The following is a 23,509-nucleotide window of genomic DNA, read 5'->3' as shown; positions in this document are numbered from 1 at the left end:
ACTCACAGGGCTCCAGACTGCAGGTGGGGTCTCTGGGTGCCTGGGCCCAGGTCAGGGAGCAGGAAGAGTGTGTGAGTTTGGGGCACAAAGGCCTCAGAGCTGCCAGGCCTTGCTCTCCCCCATTCCGGGGGCACTGGCCAGCTCCCCGCAGGCCCCCACCTCGCACCCTGAGTGTGCTCGCCAGGGGTACTGTCACATCCCCACCTCACGGGTGACGCCCAGCTGTGCTCTCAGCTGTGGAGGGTCCTTGGGTTCCTGCAGCCTCCGCCAAGGTGGGCTGGCCGGGCCCCCAGGCTGTGCTGGGAGCTGTACCTGGGGAAGGGTCTGCCCTGGGCCCCGCGGAGGGGCGGCCGAGAGCCTAGGAGTCGCTCTCAGCAGATGCCAACTGCCCAGACGCGGACACAGAGGATGGAGAAAGGTAACCAAAGTCCTTTATTTCTCTACCTGTGAAGTTCGGGGGTCGGGGGGAGGGCTGGGCCACAGCCCTAGTCCAGGAGGTCGCTGTACTCCAGGCTGTCCAGCTCGCTCTGCACATGGTCGACGTACTGGTTGATCTCCTTCATGCGCCTGCGGTTCCTCATGATCTCGTCCTTGTGAATCTGTGGAGCATACGGCGGCTGGCCCGTCAGGCGGGATCCTGAGCCTGCCTTCCTCACTCCGTTCCTCCCTGCTCCAGCCCTGCATGTGTGTCTGGCGTGCGCGTCTGCCCCGGGGCGGGCCTCCAGCGTGGGGTCCTGCTGCCGGGAGACGCCTGCCCTCAGCTGCGCTCACCTTGTCCACCAGGTGTGCGCGCCAGGAGTTGACCCTGGTCACTAGCTCGTCCTCCCGATTGTCGATCTTCAGGAGGTGGATGTCGTGTGAGGCCCCGACTGCGTTAACGATCGTGTCTTTGTCAACAAAGAGCTGGGGAGCAAGGAAGCGCAGGTGAGGGCCTGGACCCGCACGAGTGCAGAGGCGGTGGAGCCAGAGGGGACGGGCCCAGCTCCCCGCAGGCAGAGGCCGTGCCCAGCCCGCATCCTGCTTCCTCCGCCCGTCTCAGGCGACCACGCCGTCGGCCTGGTGGCACCAGTGCCCAGAAGGGGCCCCCGGGCAGCAGGGCAGTGCCTGGGGGGAGCGTGCCCTCCCCAAGAGAAGGCAGGGCAGCCCTGGCCACCTCGCCAAGCGTCTCCAGTCTGACTTGCCTGAAACCTGCCTGTCGAGTGGGCAGCACGAGGCCGGCCGAGGGGCACAGGGCTCCACTGACGACAGAAGGTCCCACAAACCGATGGGACTCTGCTGCCCCTCACGTCAACCCAGTCGGACCTGGGGTCCCACCTGGGCTCCTGCCTTGTTCCCACCCGCTTCCCCGCCGTGGACGACGCTGTGGGACGTGGGCCCCGCCAGGCCCGGCTGGTTCCAGGTGTTCACACGTGAACTGGCCACGTGCGCCCAGCACAGCTGCGGGTCCACATGGTCGCTTCCCAGCGCGGGGAGGCCGTCACTGGCGGCTGCTTCAGCTTTACGCAGAGGCGCTTCATGTCGCCACGATGGCGAGGGACCTGAAAGCTCTGTGTTGTAGAGAGGGCACGGGCAGGTGTGTACACGTGGGTTTTTTCTCTCCTTCGGGAGTGGTTAACCTAATGGTCTCCAGAATACAGTCTATGGATCTTGAAATGTTAGTGTCTCTGCAAAAAGAGTGTTCTGAGACCCTGCTACTAATACGCTCGCTGATGGTTAGAAACAGAAACCAGACTTTTATCGCCGAGGACCTCATCTGAAAGTCCCTGTCCTGCCCGTGTCCACCACCCACACGCTCCCTGTCATCTCTGAGCCTCGGTTTCCTCGCCTGTGAAAGGGAACCACACTGGCACCTATGTCACTGTGTTGGCTTGGAGATTAAAAGGGCAAATACACGTGCAGAGCTGCTCAGGCAGCTGGCCCTCGGGAGGCCCTCGGTCCCTGTCAGCTCCTCGTGGTGATTCCGCTCTAGTCAGGGCTTGCTACCCCACGTTTTGTTGCTTAAGCGTAAGGAGACGGTATAGCATCTCCTGCTACAGGTGTTCCTAAAGGACAGAGCTGATGGGCCCGCAGAGGGAGGGGTGTCCAGCGGGCTCTGCCGGCTGCCCTGTGAGGCCTCCAGGGTGGCACCCGATACCAGTGCCGCCCGGGAGCCCAAGGCAGCCCCTTAGCCCAGAGGCAGAGCCCATTACCCTGGGGCCTGGGGCCAGGGGCAGACCCAGAACGCCCACTTTGCAGTGAGGGCTCAGTGCCCGGGCTCGGCATCTCAGACTAAGGTTTGAATCCAGACTCATCCTCACAAGACAAGGTGGCCTCACAACACATCCTGGGTGTTTACCGAACTTCTCTGAGACCCTGTCTCCCCAGCTTTCCCATCTGTAGACTGGGTGGGAATGCCACTTTCAGGGGTCCTTTGGTGAGTTAACTAAGCCCATGCGAGCCCCACCCAGTCAGCAGCCTGAGTGTCCGGGGGCGCGGGAACAGGTGTCAGATGGCGCCGTGCACAGCCACCCTGGAAGCACCCGCCCAGGCTGCTCACCTCCCGTTGACATCGGGGCCTCCTTTTCTGCATGTCCCAGTCCTGAGAGAGGTGTCACAGACCCCGGAGCCTTGCGTCAAAAACTCCACGACCGCTAGGTGGTCTGTCAGGCGGCTCCCGGGTGGGCTCTTGGGGTCAGCCTTCAGGCTCGGGAAGGTGACCTCTCCCTGTGTCTGGGTGTTTGAGGAGGCCCTGCCACCTTTCCACTGCCCTGGCGACTGTCTCGGCCCCTGACAGGCTGCGGAGTCGGAACTGCTGGTCCCTGCCTGCAGGACTCCGCCGGCACCTGACAGCGGGCGTGGTGAACCCGGCACCCCGGGTGGGGGCTGACCGCGGTGGGGAAGAGGCCACTCCTGCCTTCCCCGGGGGGCCTGTATGTAGTGTGAAGAGTAACCTAAGCAAGTCGACGCGAACACGATAGCTTGGAACCGTGACAGCGGCTCTGACAAGGATGAACGGCTGTGACGGAGAGACAGTGGGCCTTTGGGAAGGTGATGGGGGCCTCTCCAAGGAGCTGGGTGTGAGCTGAGATCTGAAACACGGGGAGGAGCTGGGTGCACGGAGGCCTGGGGGAAGGGTGTGTCGGGGCGGGGCTCGGCGGAGACCTTGCTCCAGGACTCACTAGGGGGAAGGAGTCCCTGGTCTCTGGCTGCTGCGTGGAGAAGAGCGGTAAGGCCAGGGTCCCGCAAAGGGCGGTGGTAGCTTGCCTTGGTGGAACGCGGAGGAGGAGAGAGGTGAGGGGGGCAGTGAATGGTGAAAGAAGGAAAGTGGGTGCCCTTCGCAGAGACACAGCCCACCTGTTGCCGGCCCCCAGCGCAGGAGACCTAGAGCCCCGCGAGCGGGCAGAGACCCCAGCAGTGCTTCCCGCCATAGAGACTCGGGGCTGAGACGACCTTCCGGGGAAATCTCGGACCTCAACCTCTATTTGTCGCTGCCTCTCTTAGAAGGTGCCAGAAGCCCCACAGAAACGAGCTTTGGGAAAGCAACCTCTCGGTACGTTGAAAGCACTGAATTATCACAAGCTCCTCTGTAGCTGGGCTGCACTGGGTGCCCACCAGCTGCCTTTCTTGCCCATCTCGCCTGCCCACCGCCCCTCTTGCAGATGAGGAGACTGAGGCTCTGGCAGGTTTTTCAGGCTTTACGGGGGCTGCGGGGCGGGGCTGCGTCTGCCTGGCGCCGAGGCCGCCCCGCCCCCGCCCCCGCGCTCACCGCACGCACGGCGTCCGGCAGGTCCTCGTCCAGCTCGCCCTTGACTATCTTCTCCCGGGTGCTGATGGCGATCTCCAGGAGCTTCTCGTGGTGGTGGTTCTCCAGGTCCCGGCACTGAGCCATCGTGCAGCGCGAGTTAAGCCAAGGCCGGGCTGGAGCAGGCCGGGCGCGCCCTCCCCTGCGCTGGGCCCCATGTAGCCCCGCCTTCAGGGCCCTCCGACTCGCCCGCCACGCACCCCCTCGGGGTCCCTCCTGGCCCGCTCCCCTCCAGCCCTTTCTCCCTGCAGCAGCCGGAGTCCCACCCGCCCCTGCTGTGCTGGCGGCTCTCACACTCTGTGGTGACCTAAAGGCCTCCTCTTGGAACGTCCTCTCCCCGTCCTCTGGGCCTTTGCACAGGCTGCCTCCTGAGCCTGCCTGGGACGCCCTCCCCACCGTTCCAGCCCGTCCCTCTGGCCCACCCTCAGGCCCTCACTGAGTGGACCCTCCTTCAGGGAGCTTATATAGCCCTGTCACCCAGCGGGACCATGGGCCCAGGAGGGCAGGACTGGGGGGACTTCTGGGGTGGACTTCAGGGCCCAGAGTTCAGGTGGCAAAAGGTCAGGCGTGCCCCCAGTGTTGGTTCCTGACCTGACATTTAACCCATCTCCTGATAGATGATGTATTTGTCAGTGGCTTCAGCATAGAGGTCGCCCCACCCCCAGGGCATGTGCACCTGCAGTGGGGGGGGCGGGGAGGGTGGATCTGGGGGTGTGGTCTCCTGGTGAAGTCACTCATTAGAGAACAGACGGGCCACGACTTGTGCCGCAAGCGGTGGCCTGCAGAGCCACCCAGTGGGCATCCAGACTTCTACTCTAATAAGGCCCCTTTGTGCTGAGGGTCAGGAGGTATTCCTCGAACATTCCAAGTGGTTGGCAAATCTCCATCCTTTGAAGGTGGGCTTTTTTCCTTGGTGGCAGTGGGAGGGGGCAGGCATGTGACCCCACAGGGAGCCACCTGTAAGGGACCCCACTTAGTTGCATCCTGCTTAGCTGTAAAGAAGCTGTGCCCCTCTGTGCCTTTTGTTTAAAATGCAGGCGCCTCCCCCCAGCCCCCTGCAGGCGGGGAGCGGTGGTGCGGCCCTGAGAGCCCCGCGGCCCGCAGCGCCTCCCCGCAGAGGACCATCAAGGAAAGGATATAGGCTTTGGACGTTTTCGACAAAGAGTCCAACCAAGTCGATGATGTTCCTTTCAAACATGTTAATAGTCTCCTGGAAATGATAAAGCACGTGCATATTCAGACATGAACGCCAGCGAACTGCACCAGAGCAGAAGTTCTCCTTACCACTCAGCGGGCAGTGACCGCAGACCTGGAGGGTGAAGACCAACCACCTGACCTTCCCCAGGTGGCGCTGTGAGCCGACCCTGCCCCTCTCCCGACGGCTGCCCCCAGCCGTCACCCTCCAGCCACTTTGCCTCGGTCACCCCCCGGGGCTTTAGTGTGACACCTTCTCCAGGCCTTTGCCTGTGCTGGTCTCTCTGCCAGGAGCCCCCCACCAACAGGCACACACAGAGCTCACCCCGTCCTTGGGGTTCTCGGTGGCATCTGCCTCCGCCACCTCCAGAGAAACGGGAGGGTCGCCAGGAGCCAGGCTGCCTGCGAGCTCCACTACTGGGTGTAACTCGGAACGTTGTTAACTTCCCTGGGCCTCAACTTCCCACCTATGAAATGGGTTCCCTTCGCATAGTATGTGTCTCACGCGGTTGTGGTGAAGCAGAAACGGGTTTCTTCACACAAAATGCTTTGCAAGGTGCCTGGCAGAGAGGAAACCCTCGGGAATGCCAGCTGTTACCCCAGGCCTCTCACCTGCAAGTCTCCCGCCTCCCTCCCTGAGGGCACCCCTGTATTGCTGCATCTAGTGCTGAGCAAGGCGCCCGGGCCTCACCCAGAGGCCCTGGGGAGGGCTGCTACCCACTGAGCCCACAGGGTGGGTCACGCCCCTGACCTACTCTAGACTCCAGGGGCTGCAGGGTGGGCCGACGGCGCAGGGAATGCACCTGAATCCGAGGGCTATCTATAGACTGAGCTAATTATACATTTTTCAAATGTGTGTAAACCCTCTTGTAATGAAAAAAAATCGGGCCACTGGAAAGTGCGGCTCCACTTAGTAGCCTTTTGGCGGCTAGTAAGTCACGCACAGGCTCTGGTGAATTGCGAGATGCTGACAAGGGGGTCCTCCCGGTCGGAAAGGCTGGGGGCCGCTGCCTGAGCTTCCCGATGCCCCAGAGATGTGGGGAGCGAGCGTCTGCTCTGTGATGTGCTGGGAACCTGGACGAGGCAGGCATCGGGGAGGCGCTGGCGGGGGCGGGCCACGGCAGCTGGCGGGAGGTTCTGTTGGTCACTGCTCTGCAGGCCCCAGCCTCCGCCGCCAGCTGCCTGGTAAACAAACGCGCAGGTCGGTCTGGCCGCCCCGGGTTTCACGTAGCAGCACTTCGTTAGGCTCCTCGCTCACCCCGAGATGCAGCGACTACAGGCTGCAGTGCCGGGAGCCTTCGTTCTATCCCGGAGTGGGGTGTGAAGAGCAGGGTGCATTTTGTTTCTCGACAGCTCCTTGGGTCTAATAAAGGACTCTCCCTGCCGCGGTTCTGCACTCTTCCTAGATGGGGAGACTGTTCCAGAGGAACGAGCTCACCTCTCATGCTGCACAAGGGCCACCTGTCATCTCAGCGACTGAAAAGCACCAGAAGCACAGAAAGCTTTCGTGTGACCCGCCGAGTAGCTCCCGGGAAGGTGTTCCCTCGCCAGGTTCTTGCACAGGAACCGGGCAGGGCCGTCGCGTCACGTGTGTTCCCTGGGCCCCACCTCACCTCCAGCTGCTCCACCAGCTGCATCTCCAGCGTCATGAGCACGTTGACCAGCTCGGTGATGTTCTCGCTGTGCTCCGCCATCTTTATCTCGAAGTTGGTCAGTTCAGACTCGTCTCGGATGGAGCTTAAAGTCTGGAAACAAAACCTGTGCTTTAGGAATCCACAATTAAGAGTAATTCCTGAAGTGACAGGCGGCAGTTTGGTTTTGTGGGTCGGAACTTGGATTATGGGGTCGGACTGCCCAAGTCCGAGCGTCAGCTCCACCCCCTCCACGGCGGAGGCTGTCAGAGCAGAGGCTCCACCAGCTGGTGAGTTATTAGGCATGGAAGGAGCGATGGCTTCAGAGTCACGTGGACCTGAACTGGGACTCGACTGGGTCACCGTGGGACCTCGAGTGACTCCCGTCTCCTCGGGTGCAGGGGCAGAGAGCCTGAGCTTCACGAAGCCTGGGGATGGGGCGCTGTCTGTGAGGCCCTGGCTCACCATGGGCTGACTCCCAGCCCAGCGGGGCTCTGCGGGGGAGGTTGGAACACAAGGTGGGCCCTGTCTTGGGGGAAGCCAGCTGGACCCCCGCAGCACCCCGTGTGCAAGTAGCTGTCAGGTCCGTCTGCAATGAGAGGTGCTCGTGGGCTGGAGAGCGCGGGGGTCCGAGCCGCACCCAGTACCAGCTGTTCACTGACGAGGGACCTGGAGGCTTGGCCGGCAGACGCAGTGTCAGCGGAGTGACCAGGCGTCACTGGGGGGCAAAGGGTATTTGTGGTCATGGCCACCCCATCTGGAGGAAGATCAGGCCCCTTGCCGGTATCAAGCCTGACCTGAAAGCAAGCGGCTTGCCCCGTGCGTCTCGGGTCGTCAGAGGCAGAGGGGCCGGGCCTCTGGCGGGTGGGCACCTGGAGGAGGGGGGAGGGGCTGGGGGCGGGGCCTACCAGCAGGTGCTTCTCCTCGAACTTGGCGATCTCATGCTTGCCCTGCTCCTGCTTTTCCTGGATGGCCTCCTGGACACACCCCATGAAGGTGTCGAGCTCCGCCTTCCGCTTCTCCTGCTGCTTCATGCCGAACTTGAAGATGTTCAGGCAGATGATGACGAACTTGTCCTTGTAGGTGAGTGGCCGTTAAGGAAGCTCACGGCTGCCTGGGGGGCGCACATGGGGTGGAAGCAGCTCCCGTAGCAGAGCTGCAGTTGGGATTTGGAGTATGAATTGGTGGTTGGGCATCTCCAGCCTCAGCCTGAGGGATTCAGGGAGGGGCCTGCGTGGTGGGGGTGGGGCGACAGAGGAGAGACCCCCCCCCCGGGGGACCTGAAGGGGTCAGGAACCCGGAGAAGGGGGAGCAGCCAGGGAGCTGAGCAGTGTGTGTTTTTGCCTCTGGGGCCCTGTTGTCCAGGCCGTCTTTGTTGCTCGGCGGCCACAGGGGCACAGGGAGGCTGCGGAGGTCAGGGGACCGCAGGCTCGGGGCAGAGAGCCCCAGGTTCAAGGCCTGGCCCTGCAGCTGCTTCTATGGCCTCCTCGCTGCTCTGGGCTGAGGGTCCCACATCTGCAGCGCCTGCCACACGAGGGGCGCTTAGGTGCTGAGGTCAGGCGGGGCTGCAGCCTAGGGCCGGGCTGGGCGGAGAGCTGACCCCCCGCACTCTGCTGAGCGGTGGGTGTTCAGGGGCAGGTTTCTCTCTGTGACTCGCGGCCCCTGCGTCCCTCAGCCACGGTGACAAGTGCCCATCACATCATCTGGGGGATGGGATGCAGGCTCAGCCCACAGCTCCTAACTGCACAGCCTGGACAATTCACCCTTTCCAAGCTCAGCTTCCCCAGCTATGAGAAGGTAGTTCGGGTCCAGTATAGCACCCACCCCATGGGGTGGTTGGAACAGTTTTAAATGCTGCATGCAAAGCGCACAGCAGGAGCCCACAAACAAGGTAATGAGGGTCAGAGTCACAGACATGGTCAGCCAGCCTCCATCTCTGCCAGCCTGGGCCCTGCTGACCAGATACCCGTGTGTCCCTGCGCTCACAGCCAACCTGGTTCTCGAGGCCCTGGGTGGAAAGGGAGCCCCCCGGACTCCCGCGCCCAGGCCCTGGGGGCGGCCGTGACCCAGAAGGGTATGTCTGCACGAGCTCGCCCACGCCGGGCAGGTGGGACAGCTGGCTACCCTCCACGTCCTCGGCGTACATGCTGTCAAACAGGAAGGGGCCGTTCAGGTGCTCCACGAAGGCCGCCTGCGGTCAGAGACACGGTGGGCTCCCTGGGCAGGGCCCTGCGCTGGGCACCGGGGCCAAGGTCGCCCGGCCCTCGGGAAGGCAGGCTGGGGAAGGGCAGGCGATGGGCCCGGCACAGGCGGGGGTCCAGAGGCAGAAAACTGAAGGGTGCCCAGCTCGGTCCGGCCGGAGGAGAGGCACCACGGGGAGGAATGAGCTTTTCTGGCTGCCCCCCTACCCCCACCACCCCACCCCCGCCGCCAGGAACCAGCCAGGGGTCTTAAGGACAGGGGCTGCTCTGAGAGATGGTTCTGGCACAGAGTCCCCGGCCCTTGTGCTGGAGGGGCGCCTGGGGGCCGTGGGATGAGGAGGGGCAGGTCCGCGTGCTGCCCTGACTGAGGTTCTGGCAGCCCAGCAGCCCTGGGCACCAGCTATTCTCAATCAAAGGACAGGCTCTGGGGGCCTGGGCCCTGCTGACCTTCATGGCACTGGCCCATGACCGGTGGCGGCAGCATCCTGGGGCGGGGGCGGGGCGGGGTGGGGCAGGTCCTCCCACCGGTCTCCTACCTTGTGCCCCTCCAGCTCCTCCCACCGGGCCTGCTCTTCCTCCAGCTGGGCCTGCATCAGGCTCTCCTGGTGCTTCAGCTCGTCCACGCTGCACTGGTGCTTCATCTCTGCCAGCTCTTTCTGTTGGAGGATCGGGAAGCGGCATCGTCACCAGGGTCGTGGGGTCCCTCCTAGCCGCTGGCCTCTGCCGTGCTGTGGCCTCTCCAGCGTGGGCGGGGATCCCCTCCCCGCAGCCCTTGCCAAGTATTCTGAGCCTCAGGGAAATCAGTGGGGGAAGCAGCACGGGCAGGCCGAGGGTCCGTGGGACATCCCTGGGGTGGAGGCGCCCAGCGAAGACTCGGCCGCTCCCCCAGGCCTCCCTGACCAGGCTCTGGCCCTCTTGTAGGGCTGCACAAGGGAGAGGTGCAGTGGGTGCCCGAGCCACAGGCCTGGGCACGAGGTCTCAGCCCTCGGCTCTGGGCCCTGCCCCCTCCGACCCTCCTCCACCCGTCCTGCGTATCCCCCTGCCTGCACTGGGGGCTGCTGGAGCCCCAGGTGACATCGCCTGTGCTAAGGCTTCAGGTACAAGCACCGCCGACTCTCTGTGCTCCAGTATCTGCTCCCCCCACCCCCGCCCCCTCCTCTCTCTCAGGACCGTGGCCTGCACGCCCTGCCCTCTCCCTCTTATGCTGTAAGCCCCATGCCAGCTTCCAGGTCCCTGAATGCTCATCACATCATGAACTCTGCTGAAAACCACAGGGTTCTTCTCCACAGGCCTCCGTCTCAGCAGGACAAGCCCTGAACCCCAGCGTCGCCCTCCTGCCTGTCTCCCCCCACAACACAGAAAGCCCCCCAAGCTCACAGCCCTCACCCGTTCGTGTGCTCTGCTGGGACTGTCCACCGTTCCTCAGGGCTGCGCCAGCCTTCAGGCCCGATGGAAATGGGGAGGCACCGCAAGAGCCTGCCCTCAGCCCTGGTCGGCCTCGGCTGGGCCCGGCTGTCCTGCTGCCCGAGCCTGGCAGCACCAGCAGGTGAGAGGCTTGGGGCTGGCCTGGGGGCAGGCAGCAGCATGGACGGGGGTTCCCGGTGCCCCTGCTTTGCGGGGCTCTGCTCTTACAACCTTTCCCTTATTACTGATCTTGGTGCGTCTAGGCAAAGCCTCTGAGATGCGGAAGGAGGCTTGTTTCCCGCAGCACAGCGGGGGGCCAGGCTGGGCGGCCTGCCCCTTGTGGAATCTTCTGGGGAAGAGGAGAAACTGGCTGGGGAGGGGCTCGGGAACCGTGCGGTGTCCGGCTGTGCATGGTTTTTTGTTTTTGGGGGTTTTAAAAAATATTTATTGTATTCATTTGGTTGTGCTGGCTCCTTAATTGCAGTACGTGTGCTCCTTAGTTGTGGCGTGCAAACTCTTGGTGGCGACATGCACGTGGGAGCTAGTTCCCTGACCCGGGATCGAACCTGGGCCCCCTGCATTGGGAGCTCGGAGTCTTAACCACTGTGCCACCAGGGAAATCCCTGTGCACGCTCTTATGATGAGCGAAATACACCCCAGCAGCTCTTCAGCTATTCCAAGCATTTGAGCCCACGCTGCGTTTCAAATTATTGTCTAAATGCAAAAAGTAAGACTTGAGCGTCTTGGGACTTCCCTGGTGGTCCAGCGGTTAAGACTCTGCGCTCCCACTGCAGGGGACCCGGGCTTGATCCCTGGTCAGGGAACTAGATCCCACGTGCCGCAGCTAAGACCCGGAGCAGCCAAAAAAAGTAAATAAATATTAAAAAAAAAAAAAAAGACTTGAGAGTCTTGGAATTCAAGATTTCAGATTCTTGTCCTGTTCTGGGACAAGAGAAGGCCATGGTCGGAGGAGGGGCAACTCTCTGGGCACCCCGACCCCGGCTGTTCTCCGTGGACCCCCCAGGAAGACACCCGTGAGTGGAGGGCTCCACGCTTGGCAGGCGGTGTGGCAGCCAGGACGGCACCGTCAGCACCGAGACCCGGAGCCCAGCCGCCCTCCCTGCTTCCACTGGGCTCTCCCTGAGCCCCACATCACCTCAGGCCCCACCCAGGCACAGGCTCCTTTCTCCCAGGAAGGGCACCAGCTCCCAGGGAGAAGGGTGGGCAGGTCCCTGTCCCCCACTGCCCACGCTCAGCACGCAGGGATATCCCGGTCCTGCCGCCAAAGGCCTCGTGTCGGGCGGGGTTCTTTTGTCCAGGGGGCAAAGCACGCACAAACGTCATGCTGCAAAGGACGGGAAGCTCACAGCAGGGGAGTAGGATAGAGGCAGGGGCGGTCAGGCCAGGCCGGGCAGTGCACTGGGGAGGGGGGCTTCCTCCCGGCCCTGCTGCCAGACCGCCGGGCCCAGCTCCCCGCTCAGCACCCCGGCCGCGGGGGGCCTCTCTCTGGGGCCGGTGCCCTCGGCTCAGAGGGCGCTACCGTGAGCTGTCGTGGCATGGAGGCGAGTCCTGACTCTGCCCTGAGCTGCTGACCCCGCTAATCGCCTACCCTCACTTGGTCCCCCGACTTGTTCACCCAGAAAAGCAGACGGCGGCCTTGAGGTGGGAGGTGGCACGACAGTGATGGGGGCAGTAAAGGCACCGCGAAGAGGGCCGCCCTGCGCTCCTCCTGTGGACGCGCCCCTCCCCAGACCCGGGGCCTGCACGCTGACCCGCGGAGCTGGACGCACGAGGGCCACGCTACCATGTGGTCGTCGATGCGCTGGAAGTCCAGGTACACCAGGTCGGGGAGGTAAGCACAGATGAACGTCCTGTAGTCCTCGGCCTCGGCGACCGGGTTCCCCGAGAGGCTGAGCGTCCGCAGGTCCTTGAACCGCCGCAGGTAGATGATCTGGGGGAGAGGGGGGTCGCCTGGGTCCTCTCTCCGTCCTCTGCCCGCACTGGGCGGAGCCACGAGGGAGGAACCATGGGCTTTGCCCAGGACCCGTGGACCTGGGTCCCCATCTCCTCTTCTTAAGGTGGGTGCAGGGATGTGGTGCATAGGTGTTGAGAGGACCGAATGCCACATGCTGTGAGGGCCTCCACCTGCTCCCGTGATGCCCTGGCTGTGCCCATCGCTGCTGCTCTCAGAACGGGCGGCCTTTTCCAACTGTAAAGTGCTGTGCAAGGCCCAGCGCTCCTAACTTCAACGGAACCTGATTTACAGTTGGCCTGGACCAACTGGGTGGCAGCTAGTGGGATGTCCACTGGCGGCCGTTTATTCTTCCTATTGTTAGTAACCGGGGGAAAGTCAGCGAGATGCCCGTACCTCATCTGACTGCAACTCCTGTGCTTTCCTGAAGGAGCGTCTTTGTCATTTGGTTTATTTGTTCAACAAAGATCACTAAGCACCTACCAGGCCTCAGGTACGTGCCAGGCCTTAGGGACACAGTGGGAACAAAGCCCTTATAGCAGGAGCTGGCACTGTAAGGCAGGGGACAAGAATGTTTTAAAAGTAAGTAGAATCATTGCTGTTTGGTGTAAGTGCTAGAAGAACTCAAAGGGGGAGGGGGTGGAGAGGGGGCCTTAGGGACCATGACGGGGGGTTTCAGTTAGGACTGAGGCCTCTGAGGCCTGAGGGAGCAGCCAGGGAAGAGCAGGGGCCAGTGCATTCCCAGAAGCAAAACCAGCACAAGCAAAGGCCCTGAGGCAGGAAAGAGCGTCCTGTACCAGGCACTCAGCGAGGCCAGGGGAGGGAACGGAGCGTCCACAGCAGGGCGGGGCGTGGCCTGAGAGCCAGTGTCCCCTCCACGCCCAGGCCTGGACCTGCGTCCATTAGACTCTGCAGTGTCCGAGGGGCAGCAAGCCAGAGGGGATCTGCTCACTGTGGCCCTGGGTACTGGACCAACCCAGGCAGGAACAGCTCAAGACACTCAGAAAGGTTTTCACAAGCAAGATTTGGGGCTATTGAGTGTGCCCTTAATCTGAAAATTCCTGAATAAGCATCATTTCCTGCAGAGTTCTCCTGTGCCCAGTCCTGTAGCAGCCACTCAGCCCTAACTGACTCAGCCCTAACTGACTCAGCCCTCACACCGGCCTGCCCCGCAGGCCACCGCTGTCCCGTACAGATGGGCACGCGGGCCCCGGGTGCTGAGTCCCTGGCCCAAGGCCAGGCGGCCAGGAGCCCGTTAAACCTCAGCTCTCCACTTACACCTCCCTCAGCTGTCCTGTGTGCCCCCGCCCCGCAGGGCAGAGGGCAGCTGAGCAATCAGGTCTTGAACACTGGCAAGAGGTGGGCTGGGTTTACCACCTCCCAGGGGCGTGCAGGGCAAACCTCCCAGACCACACGGCCTCCGGGGTCCGGCCCTCAAACACAGGTGAGCAGCCGGCACCTGACCCGCCCCAGGCCTTTCACCTAAACCGCCTGGCCCGCCCGCCCCTCTGGGCTTGGTCGGGTGGCTGAGGGCGCGTCACACCGAGGGGCACCGTGGGAGAGATTTCTCCTGCTCTCTGTCCTGCTAGCTGTGGACGAGGAAGACTGCGGCCTGGACTGCTGGGTCACAGCCACAAGGAGCATCAGCCCAGGGCGACGCTAAGGGCGGCTGAGCCGAGAGGTGGGTCGGCCCCCTCCACGCAGCCCCCTGCTCCGGCCTCGGCCGCGGCTGCAGCGCCCATCTCTCCCCTGCTCTCCGAGCCCCACCTGCAGCGAGGCCGGGAGGGAGTTAATGCCGGGACGCGGCTCAGCCGCGGGGACAGGACTGGGGCTGGGGCTTGGGCCCCGGCACTCAGGTGTTCACTTCTGCACGCCCGCCCAGTGGCACGGAGCCCCCATCGCGCACGGCGGCAGTCTCTGTCACACACCTGCACGGTGGCTGTGGTTGCCCTGGGGTCACCCAGCTTCCTGAGGTCACCCCGTGGCACCCAGGGCCCTGCCCCGGCCCTGCTGCCAGCTCACAGGGAGTGTTGGCAGAGCGAGCGTCTCTGGTCTGCAGGCAAACCTCCATCCCTGCTACACTCATGCGTGCGGGGGTGAGGGGGTGGGTGTTCCTTCTGAAACGCAGGCCTGCCCTGGGCACACACGGCGTAGAGCCCCCCACGGCTCTCCTCTGCCGCTCTGGCTGCCTGGCCCTGGGCACCACCCTGCACCCACACCCCGACCCTTCCAGTGACCCGGGGCTGTTGTTGGTCTCTGTCCCCAGTGAGCACGAGCCAGAGGCCCCACGGCCGAGGGGGCCCCACCCCAGCAAATGTCTGCTGAGCGAGTGCGGGGACAGGGAAGGAAAGATCCCACCGGGGCAGGGGCACAAACGGACCCGCACGTGGGCTCTCGTGGCCTAGGCTGGTGTGTGAACATCATCCAGTCTGGAATTCTGGCCTTTCTGGGACAAGGGGAAGGTCAGAGGCTCAGCCCGTGGCCCCCCCGGCACCCTCGCTCACGTTCGTCATGTTGCCGATCTGGTTGTTGCCCAGCGACAGCACCTGCAGCTTGACCAGCGCGTCCAGCGAGTCGATCTTGGAGATCCGGTTGTTGAACAGGCTCAGGTCCTCCAGGTTCACCAGCGTGTCCAGCCCCTCGATGGCCTCAATGTTGTTGAAGGACAGGTCTGGAGGACGGCTCCGGGTTAGGGTGACTGTCCTGAATCCAACCCCCCCCGCCCCCCCGGCTCTGCTGCCACCTTCCCGGCCCCGGACTCGCGCGAAGGCTCGCGTCTGTGCGGCCCTCGTTCTGGGATGGAAGCTCCCTGGTGGGTCGGGGCAGCGCACCTTGGGGTGGGGGAGACCCGCGCGGGCCGGGCTGCCCCAAACTCCAGGCCCAGCCCCGGCTGAGACCTCAGGAGCCCCTCTAGCCCAAGGTTCTCATCTTTGGGAATAAAACTGCTTTTCTGCCACCACGGGTTTGGGGGTTTGGTTGGGGTTGGTGTCCTTGAACACCGTTGGCCCAGAGGCCCAAACTGGGAACTTTTCAAGAGCTTCAGCTAAAGCCCTCAGTGTAAAGGGGGCTCAGGAAGTCGGTTTGGCCTCCATGGCACCTCAGGGGACACTCACCCGGGACACTCTCCCTACGCCAGGCCCTCCCTGGGCGTTTCCTCGTTTGTCATCGCCTGCATCTTAGGGCTGAGGGAGCCGAGATTCAAAGGGGCCTGGTGGTCACGTGCTCACGATCAAGCGCACGTAAGGAAGGTCGGGTGCAGGGGGCGGAGGGAACGCACAGAACCGGCTAGCACGCTGGCAGAGCGGGACCTGAACTGGGTCAGCCTGCTTCCTTTCGCTCCTGCAGCCGGGCTCTGCTCTTTGCAGGCGAGCTGGTAAACGTTTAACAAAGGGGTGGGCGCAGGCAGCCCTGATCTGTAGCTCTTGCTGACTTTGGTGGTGTAAGTGCTCCCACTGTGGCCAATTTCAAGCTACCAACAGGACGGGCCTGAGTGTAAAGCTGGGACAAGATGTGGACAGTCAGCTTCTGGGGGCAGTGCCAGCCGGCTCCCGCTCGCCCCCGGCGCTGGGACAGCTGACCAGGCCACCAGCCGGGCCTGTGCTGGCAGGTGGGGGCAGCGCATGTGGCTGGACAAAGGCAGGCTTCTGACTCTCTGAGGGGCACCTGACCTCTTGCCAGAACTTTCCCCTCCGGCTCTCTCGCCCCCCCCCCAGAACACTGGGCATCACAGGGGCATCTCACGGGGACCCGTGACCCTTGTTTTATGTCTGCGAGACTGCAGGGCCTGGGAGCTCTTGCCTAAAAGCAGGGCCTTCAGAGGGGGTGAGGCTCAGGGTCTAGGCTGACCCGTCACCTCTCCTCCTCCAGCTCCTGGTGGTGCAGGTGGGCCGCCGAGCCCGGGACTCAGCATTAATGGGTGCTGGGCTGCCAGGAGGGCTTGTCTGGGTGAGACCTGGGCCCGGCAGTCAGGAGACCTGGCTCTGGGCTGCTCTGCTGCCGGTACGTGCAGCTCCAAGTCCACCAGCCCCTCAGCCTCTGCACCCGTGAGATGCACTGTAATCCTGCCCCGGGGGGGTTGCTGTGGTCTGGCAGCTGCGTGTCCTGCAAGCTGGGAGGGGCCTCGATGCCCCAGGCTGCCTGTATTGGGAAGCAGCCTGACAGGATGGAGGGGACGTGGCTTTGGGATCAGACAGGCGTGGGTCTCGTCCCAGCTCTGCTGCGTCTTGGTCACAGAGCTCTGGGCGGTGCCCCGGCCTCTGGAGCCCCTAGGGTGACTGGGAGGGCCAAAGAAGCCCTCTCAGTGGGCTCGGGAGCTCCCAGCCGGCCCCACCCCTAGTTAGGTGCCCACTGCCAGACGTGAGGGTGCTGCCTGAGGCCGGCAGGTGGACGCAGTTCGGCAAAGCCCCTGCTGCCTTGGCAGTGAGGGCTGGACCCCTGGAGTCAGGCGAGCCCCCTGCTCGCTGTGACCTCAGTTTGCTCCCGTCTACAGTGGGGTCGCTGTGTGGTTAGAAGGCCTCACACGGAAAGCGCACGGGCCGTGCCTAGCAGGTAGAAAGTGCTCAGCGCACGCTAGCATGGGGATGGTTAGTTCTGGTTTGATCTGGGCCCCCCAAATAGCAGGGGCCTCAGTTATCTGTCACCCTGAGTCTAGAGTACCTAGACGGAGTCCAGGCTGCTGCCATGAGCCCTCCGGACTGGGAGGTTTGACAGCTGGGGCAGATGTTCTGCCCTGTGGTGTCCAAGCACATACGTGCTGAGCTTTGCCCAGCGCAGGCCCAGGCTTCCTTCCTCCCAGCAGATGGAGCTCCTGCTGCACCAGGGCCGCCACGGGGCTGGCAGGGAAGTTTACCTGGGGGGCAGCCTCGGCAGGCATCACTGGGGGCTGGGGGACGCGCGGGGGCTCACCCAGCCAGACCAGGTGTGTGAGGTTCTCCAGGCCCTCGATCTTCTCGATGATGTTGTTGTCCAGCTGCAGCTTCCGCAGGTTCTCAAACTGCCAGAGGTTGTCGATGCGGAGGATATCTGAAACGATGTTGGACACGCTTTGGCTGGTTCTGGCCCGGGTCAGGGTTAGGGTATAGTTCCAGGGTCTTGGGGGCCGGATGACTGATGCTGACCGTGGGAGAGGCCCCAGAGCCCCGCTGTCTTCCCCGGAGCGCAGGGAGCCCTGGAGGTGTGGGCCCAGCTCCGCGGAGCTCGGGGTCCCTGTTGGTGCTGCCGTCCGGGGCCACCACAGGGACCGGTGGGCCCGCGCAGGGTGGAGGGGGGCAGGCCCTCCAGGGCGGGAACTCACAGGGCTCCCCCTCGGAACACCTGGGCTCAGGACACAGGGCACGGGCAGGGCCCCCCAGGGTGACAAATAGAACTGAGGCTGCAGGGGTGGCCAGTCAACTAGTGGAGCCGTTTGGAGGGTGCTCTGGCCACATGGACGGAAATAGTTAATGTCTGTGCCCACTGACCCTGCAGTGTCTCTACCTGGAATCACACGCTGTGCCAGTGCCCGAGGATGAGGCCCCGAATGTCCATATACGGGGAGGGGATGAATCGCCCCACAGAGGCAGATCCTGACGTCACTCAAGTGCCTGACCCCACGGCCGCTGAAGAGCACCCCCCTGGTCAGGCAGCCGACCCATCCCCTTGCTCCTGAGCCAGGCGGAGCTTGGTCTCTGTCTCGGCTGCCAGGAGCTCTGAGTAATGCTTAGTGTGACAAGCACACACTGTGTGTGTAAAACTCTAGAGGCCTGACCTTGTCCCCGGTTCTCTTAGAAACCAGAGAGCTGTTGTTTACATGCCCCTTTTTCTACGTTTGCTTCTATAATGATTCCCAAAACATAAAGTTAGAGTATGCCCATTAAAAGAACTGAAATAACATAGAAGTAAAAGGAGTAGGAAAAAAAAAGAAAAAAGCCCTTAATAGCCACACATTCGGGGCAGCCGTTTCAACATTTATTCAGACAGGCAGGCACCCCTCCCAGCTGCCCACCCCAAGCTGGGTCTCGGTGGCGGGGTGGTGGGCAGCATTTCTCTGACCCAGGGCCCTGTCCCTCCCGGTCCCCAGGGCTGCCTGGGATGGAGTTTGTCCCCCAGCTCTGTGGTCACATTTCCTGGAATGATACCAGCCCCACCTGTGCTTCTGGGGCAAGGCCCAGCCCCGCCCCCGGATCTCCTGGTCTGGATTTTCCTTCTCTGGCCCTGGCCTTAGACCGACGGCCTTGGCTGTGATTGACCGTGCAGACACCAGCCCTGGGCGGCTCCCCCACTCCTGGGCGCCCTGCCTGGCGCACCTGTGTGCTGGCTCTGCTCTAGGCCTCAGCAGTTCACGTGGAAAAGCCCGAACGACACGAAAGAGCCAGATGTATCTGACAGCATGACAGGGCTGCCCAAAAAGCCCATTCAATCTTCAACACAGACACGGGATCTGCCTCTGCTGCCACTGGCTTGGTGCAGCCTGTTGTCACGGCTCCCTGACCCTCCTCTGCTCAGGACCTCCCTGGGCTCCTGCCTCACTCACTCAGAGCCAGACGCCGCCTTGCGGCCCCCGAGGCTGATGCTAGCTGATCCCTGCCTGACCACACTGCACCCCACTCCCCTTCTCTCCTCTCTTGCCTCTACTTCTCTCAACAGCATACGTGTCCCACTCCCTCGAAGGTCAGCTCCACGAGTCCCTGGTGCGCAGAGCAGCGCCCTGCACGGGACAGGCATCCGCTACGCAGTGGGGGAGGGGCAGCAGAAGGAGGTCTGAAGACCACTCCGCCTCCCCTTTAGCCCTTTCCCGACGAGAGCCTCAGGGCCCTCCCTGCTCTGGGCGGCCTGCGGGCTCCATGAGGCCGGGCCGGGCCTGCCGTGCGCACCACATCCCAGGGCTGACTCAGTAGCCCCTCGTGGTCACTGGGTGACCCGGCAGGCCAGCGTGGAGGCCCAGGACACAGCAGGAGCGTGAATCAGCCCGGTCCGTCTGCTGTGACCGGCCTGCGCCGGACATGAGGGGTCACGGGACCCCCGCCCACCCATCCTGCTTCCTCACCTATACCCTCCGCCCGACTCGCGGGCCTCCTTTAGTGAGCCGGGCACTGGGCCTGTGCTGTCTGGTCTCGTCTTCCCAGCCAGCGCCTGAGACACGGATTCCGGTCACCCCGGTTCACAGGTGGGGTGCTGAGGTCCTGCCTGATCCCAAGCCACATCTCCCCCCAGGCTGTCCTGCGACCTGGAGGGGAGCCCCCCTTCTGTTTCCAGTCCCTCCTCTGAAGCTGCTCCCCCAGCACATGGCCCTCCCCCGACCCCGCACCTTCCTGGCCACGTGGACCACCCTCCTAGGTCCCCCCCACCTTTGGGGACCAGCGTGGCCTCTGGGGGTCACTTAAGACTTGGAACGGGAGGATGTTACCTTGCTTTGTTCTTACTCAGAATTGGGAGTGTTGTGGCTGTTCAAGTGCTACCCACACTCGGTATCAGGCTCTAAAACCACCCGTGCTGGTACCGCACCTTCCGACCCAGGCAGCCCGAATGCGACCGCGGGCCGTGGCCCACGCATGGAATCGGGGAGCCCTGTGCCTGCCCCGCCCCACCCAGGATACGCACTCTGGAAGTCCAGCTGCAGGGACAGGACGTCCTTGAAGAGGATGCCCTCCTGCTTGGCCAGCTGCCCAGCCTCGTCTCGCGGGCCCTGCTCCCCAACGGCCAGCTTGAGCATCTCATCATCCATCACCCTGGGCTCCACGTCGCACAGCCGGTTCATCCTCCCTGGAAAACACCACGTCCCTCGCCCAGGCCGCTGCTCCTGCCTCCCTTTGAGGGCGGGGTCTGGCTGGGGTCCTTCCACGGCATCGTGGGGCAGCGTGGCGGCCACGGCACTCTGAAGGTGGCCCCCTCCCGCCCTCGGCTGCTGTACCCGGGCTGCTCCGGGGCCTCTCTGGACCCCCGCCCGCCTGGCCCCACGAGCAGGCTGTGTCACCACCCCGGCCCCGGTGTCCACACGGCTCTCTTCAGCCTGTGGAGCTCAGCTGCGCGCACAGCCGTGGCCACCTCAGGCCTCTGGCTTTCTGCGCCCGCCCTCGTCGGGTTTCTTGGCACCAACCACCGACCACAATCCTCGGAGGCCCCCCAGGTGGCTATGTCTGTAAGCTCCCCGCCCTCAACCGCAGCTGCCCAGCGTGTGGCCACTGGTGGACACCAACCCAAGCTGGTCATTCGTGTCCCCCTCCCCCCCGAGAGACGTGAGCTGCGGCCGGAGGACAAAGTGCCCATCAGAGCTGGCCAGGTGCATGGTGAGTGAGAGAGTGAGAGGGCCTGGGGCAGACGGACAGACAGAAGCAGAGATGAGAATCTGATCCAGCAATAAAGGTGAAAGGATGGACAGACTGACACAGAGGCTGCCTTCTCCTCGCTGGCTTCCGGGCCCCTCCTGTCCCGACCCCAGGCCCCGGGAGTGTCCTGACTTCGCACATTAAATCCTCTTTTTGTTAAACTAACCCCAGGAGGTGTCTGTTGCTAATGGTCCAAAGGGATTTGGCTGAGACGCTACGGGGGGTCTGTGGGGTGGGTCAGTCACGGGCAGACCTGGGCTGCTGTTCGTGGCCAGACAGAGCCGTGGCCCTGGGCAGCCTGACCTCACTTCATCGTTGCCAGCCGTCTTAGTGAGAACACCCAGAAGGGCTGGACCCTGCAGGAGGGCGCGCGCCACCGGAAACTCCCCAATTCTGCCTCCGAACCCTCTGCAAACTCAGTTCTCCCCCTACTTTCCACCCCGTTCTCACCTCCCTGCTGGCTTCACCTTCTGCCTTGGCCCCTGCGTCCCCACAGCCAGGCCTCCCTGCCCCACTGGTCCCTGATGCTAGGCAGCCCCACATTCTGCCTTTCATTCCACCGAGCGCTACTGGGGACACTCCTGACGTTGGGCGAGCCAGGGTGGGCCTAGCCATCCTGCACCTGGTCTCCAAGACTGCCCACCTCCCCTTCCCGTGCCGTGCAGCTTATGCAAATGTGCATCTCCTGTTTCTGGAGTGTCCATGACCCATGGTCCCAGGGCCTTTAACTTTCACGGGGCCTTTCCTCCTGCCCCCACCTCCGCCCCCCGCCCCCTTCTCCTCTGGTTCCTTCCTGCCTCCCAGTCTCTGCTCCATCCCCTTAGGGTGACTGACTCAATTCCCGAGGACGTTTCCAGTCCTCCAGCTCCCCGTCCTCTGAAACAATTTTTTCTGAGATTTCACATAACTTGACACCAACTTGTCTTTGGGGAGATTTTAACGTGCTGCATTTAGCAGATGTTACCTGAAAGTGTTTGTGCTTTTTTTTTTTTTTAAAGAAAAGTGCTGTACTTTGGGAAAGGATGCTTAACTCTGATTTCAAAACTTTGGCTGACTTCTCTTCACTCCCACCCCACCAGGGTCTGGCCCCTGTGACAGGTCAAGCCTGCTTTCCATCAGGCCCAACAATCACCGAGTGATGTGGAATGGTTGTGTTTGTTACACACACAAGGGCAGGACTTGCATCCTTTGGCAACTAACTTCGCCTTCCAAGCCTTTGACCTCCCACCTGTAAAAGATGGGTAACTCTTCCCTCCTACATTTGTTTAAGATCATTCATTTAGTCCACATACGTGTAATGAGTAGTCACTACATGCTGTGAATAAAACCGATCTCCTTACCTCTGTTTCAGACCTGAATCAGACAATTATACAAATCTTTAATTACAAACCATGACAAGTTTGTAGGTGTAGGGGACTGTGACAGCATACATGCAGGGACCTGTGCTGGCCAGGGGAGACCCCGCTGAGACCTGGAGGATGAGCAGGAAAGAAGGAAAAGGGGTCTGCGTGGTGAGGGTCCTGAGGTGGGAGAGGAGGAGACAGGTTCCACTGTGGCTGAAGCGATGCAAGCCTGGAGAGGCCTGCAGGAGTGTGGCGGTTATCCTAGGATCCCCGGGAAGCTCCTGGGGCTTACTAAGGGCAGTGACATGATCAGACTTTCATTTTAAGAAGCTCATTCTGGCTTGTAGTACCAAGAACAGCAAGAGTCGTGAGGCGAGAGGTGGCGGGGGTGGAGGTAAGATGTGGATTTTAGAGACCTCTAGGAACTTAGTTTACATGAAGGACTGATTCTCCGCAGTTTTCACGTAAGAAAATGGAAGCAGGTTAGAAACGTCAAGTTACATGCCCACGTGGATACATCTAGTACATGGCAGAGGCAGGAGGACAGGCCTCCAGGGCCCATTTTCTTAATCACGACTCAACTGTGCCCAGGCACACTGCGGATCATTGTCACAGTTCACACAGTTTCTCACAGCTGTTCGGGGTCGGGGCCAAAACCCCAACATTCCTTCCCAAGGGGGTTTTATCAGTAATTCACCACCCAGCCCGGGTTGCTGTTGACTTGCCTGACAATAGTGTTGTGGTGGGCGGGGAAAGCAGCAGAGAACCTTACACCTCCTCACAGAGAAACAGATCCTGAATTGTCCTGCGAAACAAGACCTTGGGATCAACTGGACCTGGAAAATAGAGCGCCTATTGGCCGTGAATTAATAAGAGAAACCCCACCCTTTACTGAGTGCTCACTCCGAGCTAGAGCACGTTCATGATCAAATTACAGGTCAGCTCTGGGAGCCATTAGAGAAGGGAGCCCTAATGCCCTGATTTCCCAGACAGGGAAACTGAGGCCCGGGAAGGGAGCTGCTGACAAGGGACAGACATGGACCCGGGCATCCACATTCCAAGCCAAAAGCCTTCACCAAGAGGAAGTCTAGGTCTAAGGAAGAGGAACAAGTTAGCAGCATTGAGAGGTCGGACAGAGGGTCAGTAATGCCCTCCTGAAGGAGCGTCTATCGCTGGGCCGGGTACCTCTCTCTGGCCCGGAGGCCGGGGGTGGGACCTCAAAGGTCTCTTGGGGGCATGCGCCCGGAGGGAAGGCTTCCTCAGCTTCTCTCCCCACAAGGCCTGAAGGCCCCAGATCGGCGTGCGGCCGGCAGGGGCTGCCAGGGGCCTGCGCGCTCTCCTCTAGGTGGGGCGGCCGGCGGACTCCTCCGGGAAAAAAGGCTCCTCCCGCAGCCTCTCGGCCACGGGCTCTCAGAGTCGCCGGCACTGTCCGCCGCCTGCGCCTCCTCGCTGAGCCCGGTTGCTAGGGGAACCAAACGCCGCGCTCCTTTGCTAGGGGGAAGTCAGGGAGTAGACATCCTGGGTTAAAGTTGACGACCACGTGATCACATTTCTGGGCGGGGAAAGCCTCCCAGAACCAACTAGCCGTAGGGAAAACAAATGCTTGTCCAATCAGCACTTTCTAAGGGAGAGGAACTTACTAGCTCCGCCCTGCCCCCGCCCCCTCTTGAGTGACTGACT

General features: G+C 62.3%; 1 protein-coding gene across 5 annotated transcripts; it reads right to left on the bottom strand.

Annotated features, from left to right (window-relative positions):
* Positions 1-30: 30 nt before the first annotated feature.
* DRC3 (dynein regulatory complex subunit 3) lies at positions 31-23,335 on the bottom strand. Of its 5 annotated transcripts, none has more exons than XM_073797040.1 (13): positions 23,015-23,335; positions 22,551-22,665; positions 19,762-19,919; positions 17,089-17,205; positions 14,688-14,854; positions 12,016-12,162; positions 9,344-9,463; positions 8,687-8,797; positions 7,515-7,691; positions 6,589-6,720; positions 4,921-4,991; positions 3,746-3,869; positions 31-903 (listed from the first exon to the last, which is right to left on the bottom strand). In XM_073797040.1, exons 3-13 carry the CDS (start codon positions 19,916-19,918, stop codon positions 433-435), a joined length of 1,794 nt encoding a protein of 597 aa, XP_073653141.1. In that variant the 5' UTR covers position 19,919; positions 22,551-22,665; positions 23,015-23,335; the 3' UTR covers positions 31-432. The 5 variants fall into 5 exon arrangements, 4 of the variants coding, with proteins under 4 accessions (XP_073653141.1, XP_073653142.1, XP_073653144.1 ...); XM_073797041.1 differs by having other exon boundaries at positions 22,551-22,634; XR_012328359.1 differs by lacking the exons at positions 22,551-22,665; positions 23,015-23,335 and adding an exon at positions 2,537-2,907 and having other exon boundaries at positions 462-599; positions 772-903; positions 19,762-19,918.
* Positions 23,336-23,509: the final 174 nt, after the last annotated feature.

Source organism: Tursiops truncatus, chromosome 20 (assembly GCF_011762595.2).
Source record: "Tursiops truncatus isolate mTurTru1 chromosome 20, mTurTru1.mat.Y, whole genome shotgun sequence".
NCBI classification, from domain to species: domain Eukaryota; kingdom Metazoa; phylum Chordata; class Mammalia; order Artiodactyla; family Delphinidae; genus Tursiops; species Tursiops truncatus.
This window is presented reverse-complemented; position numbering and strand designations above follow the sequence as displayed.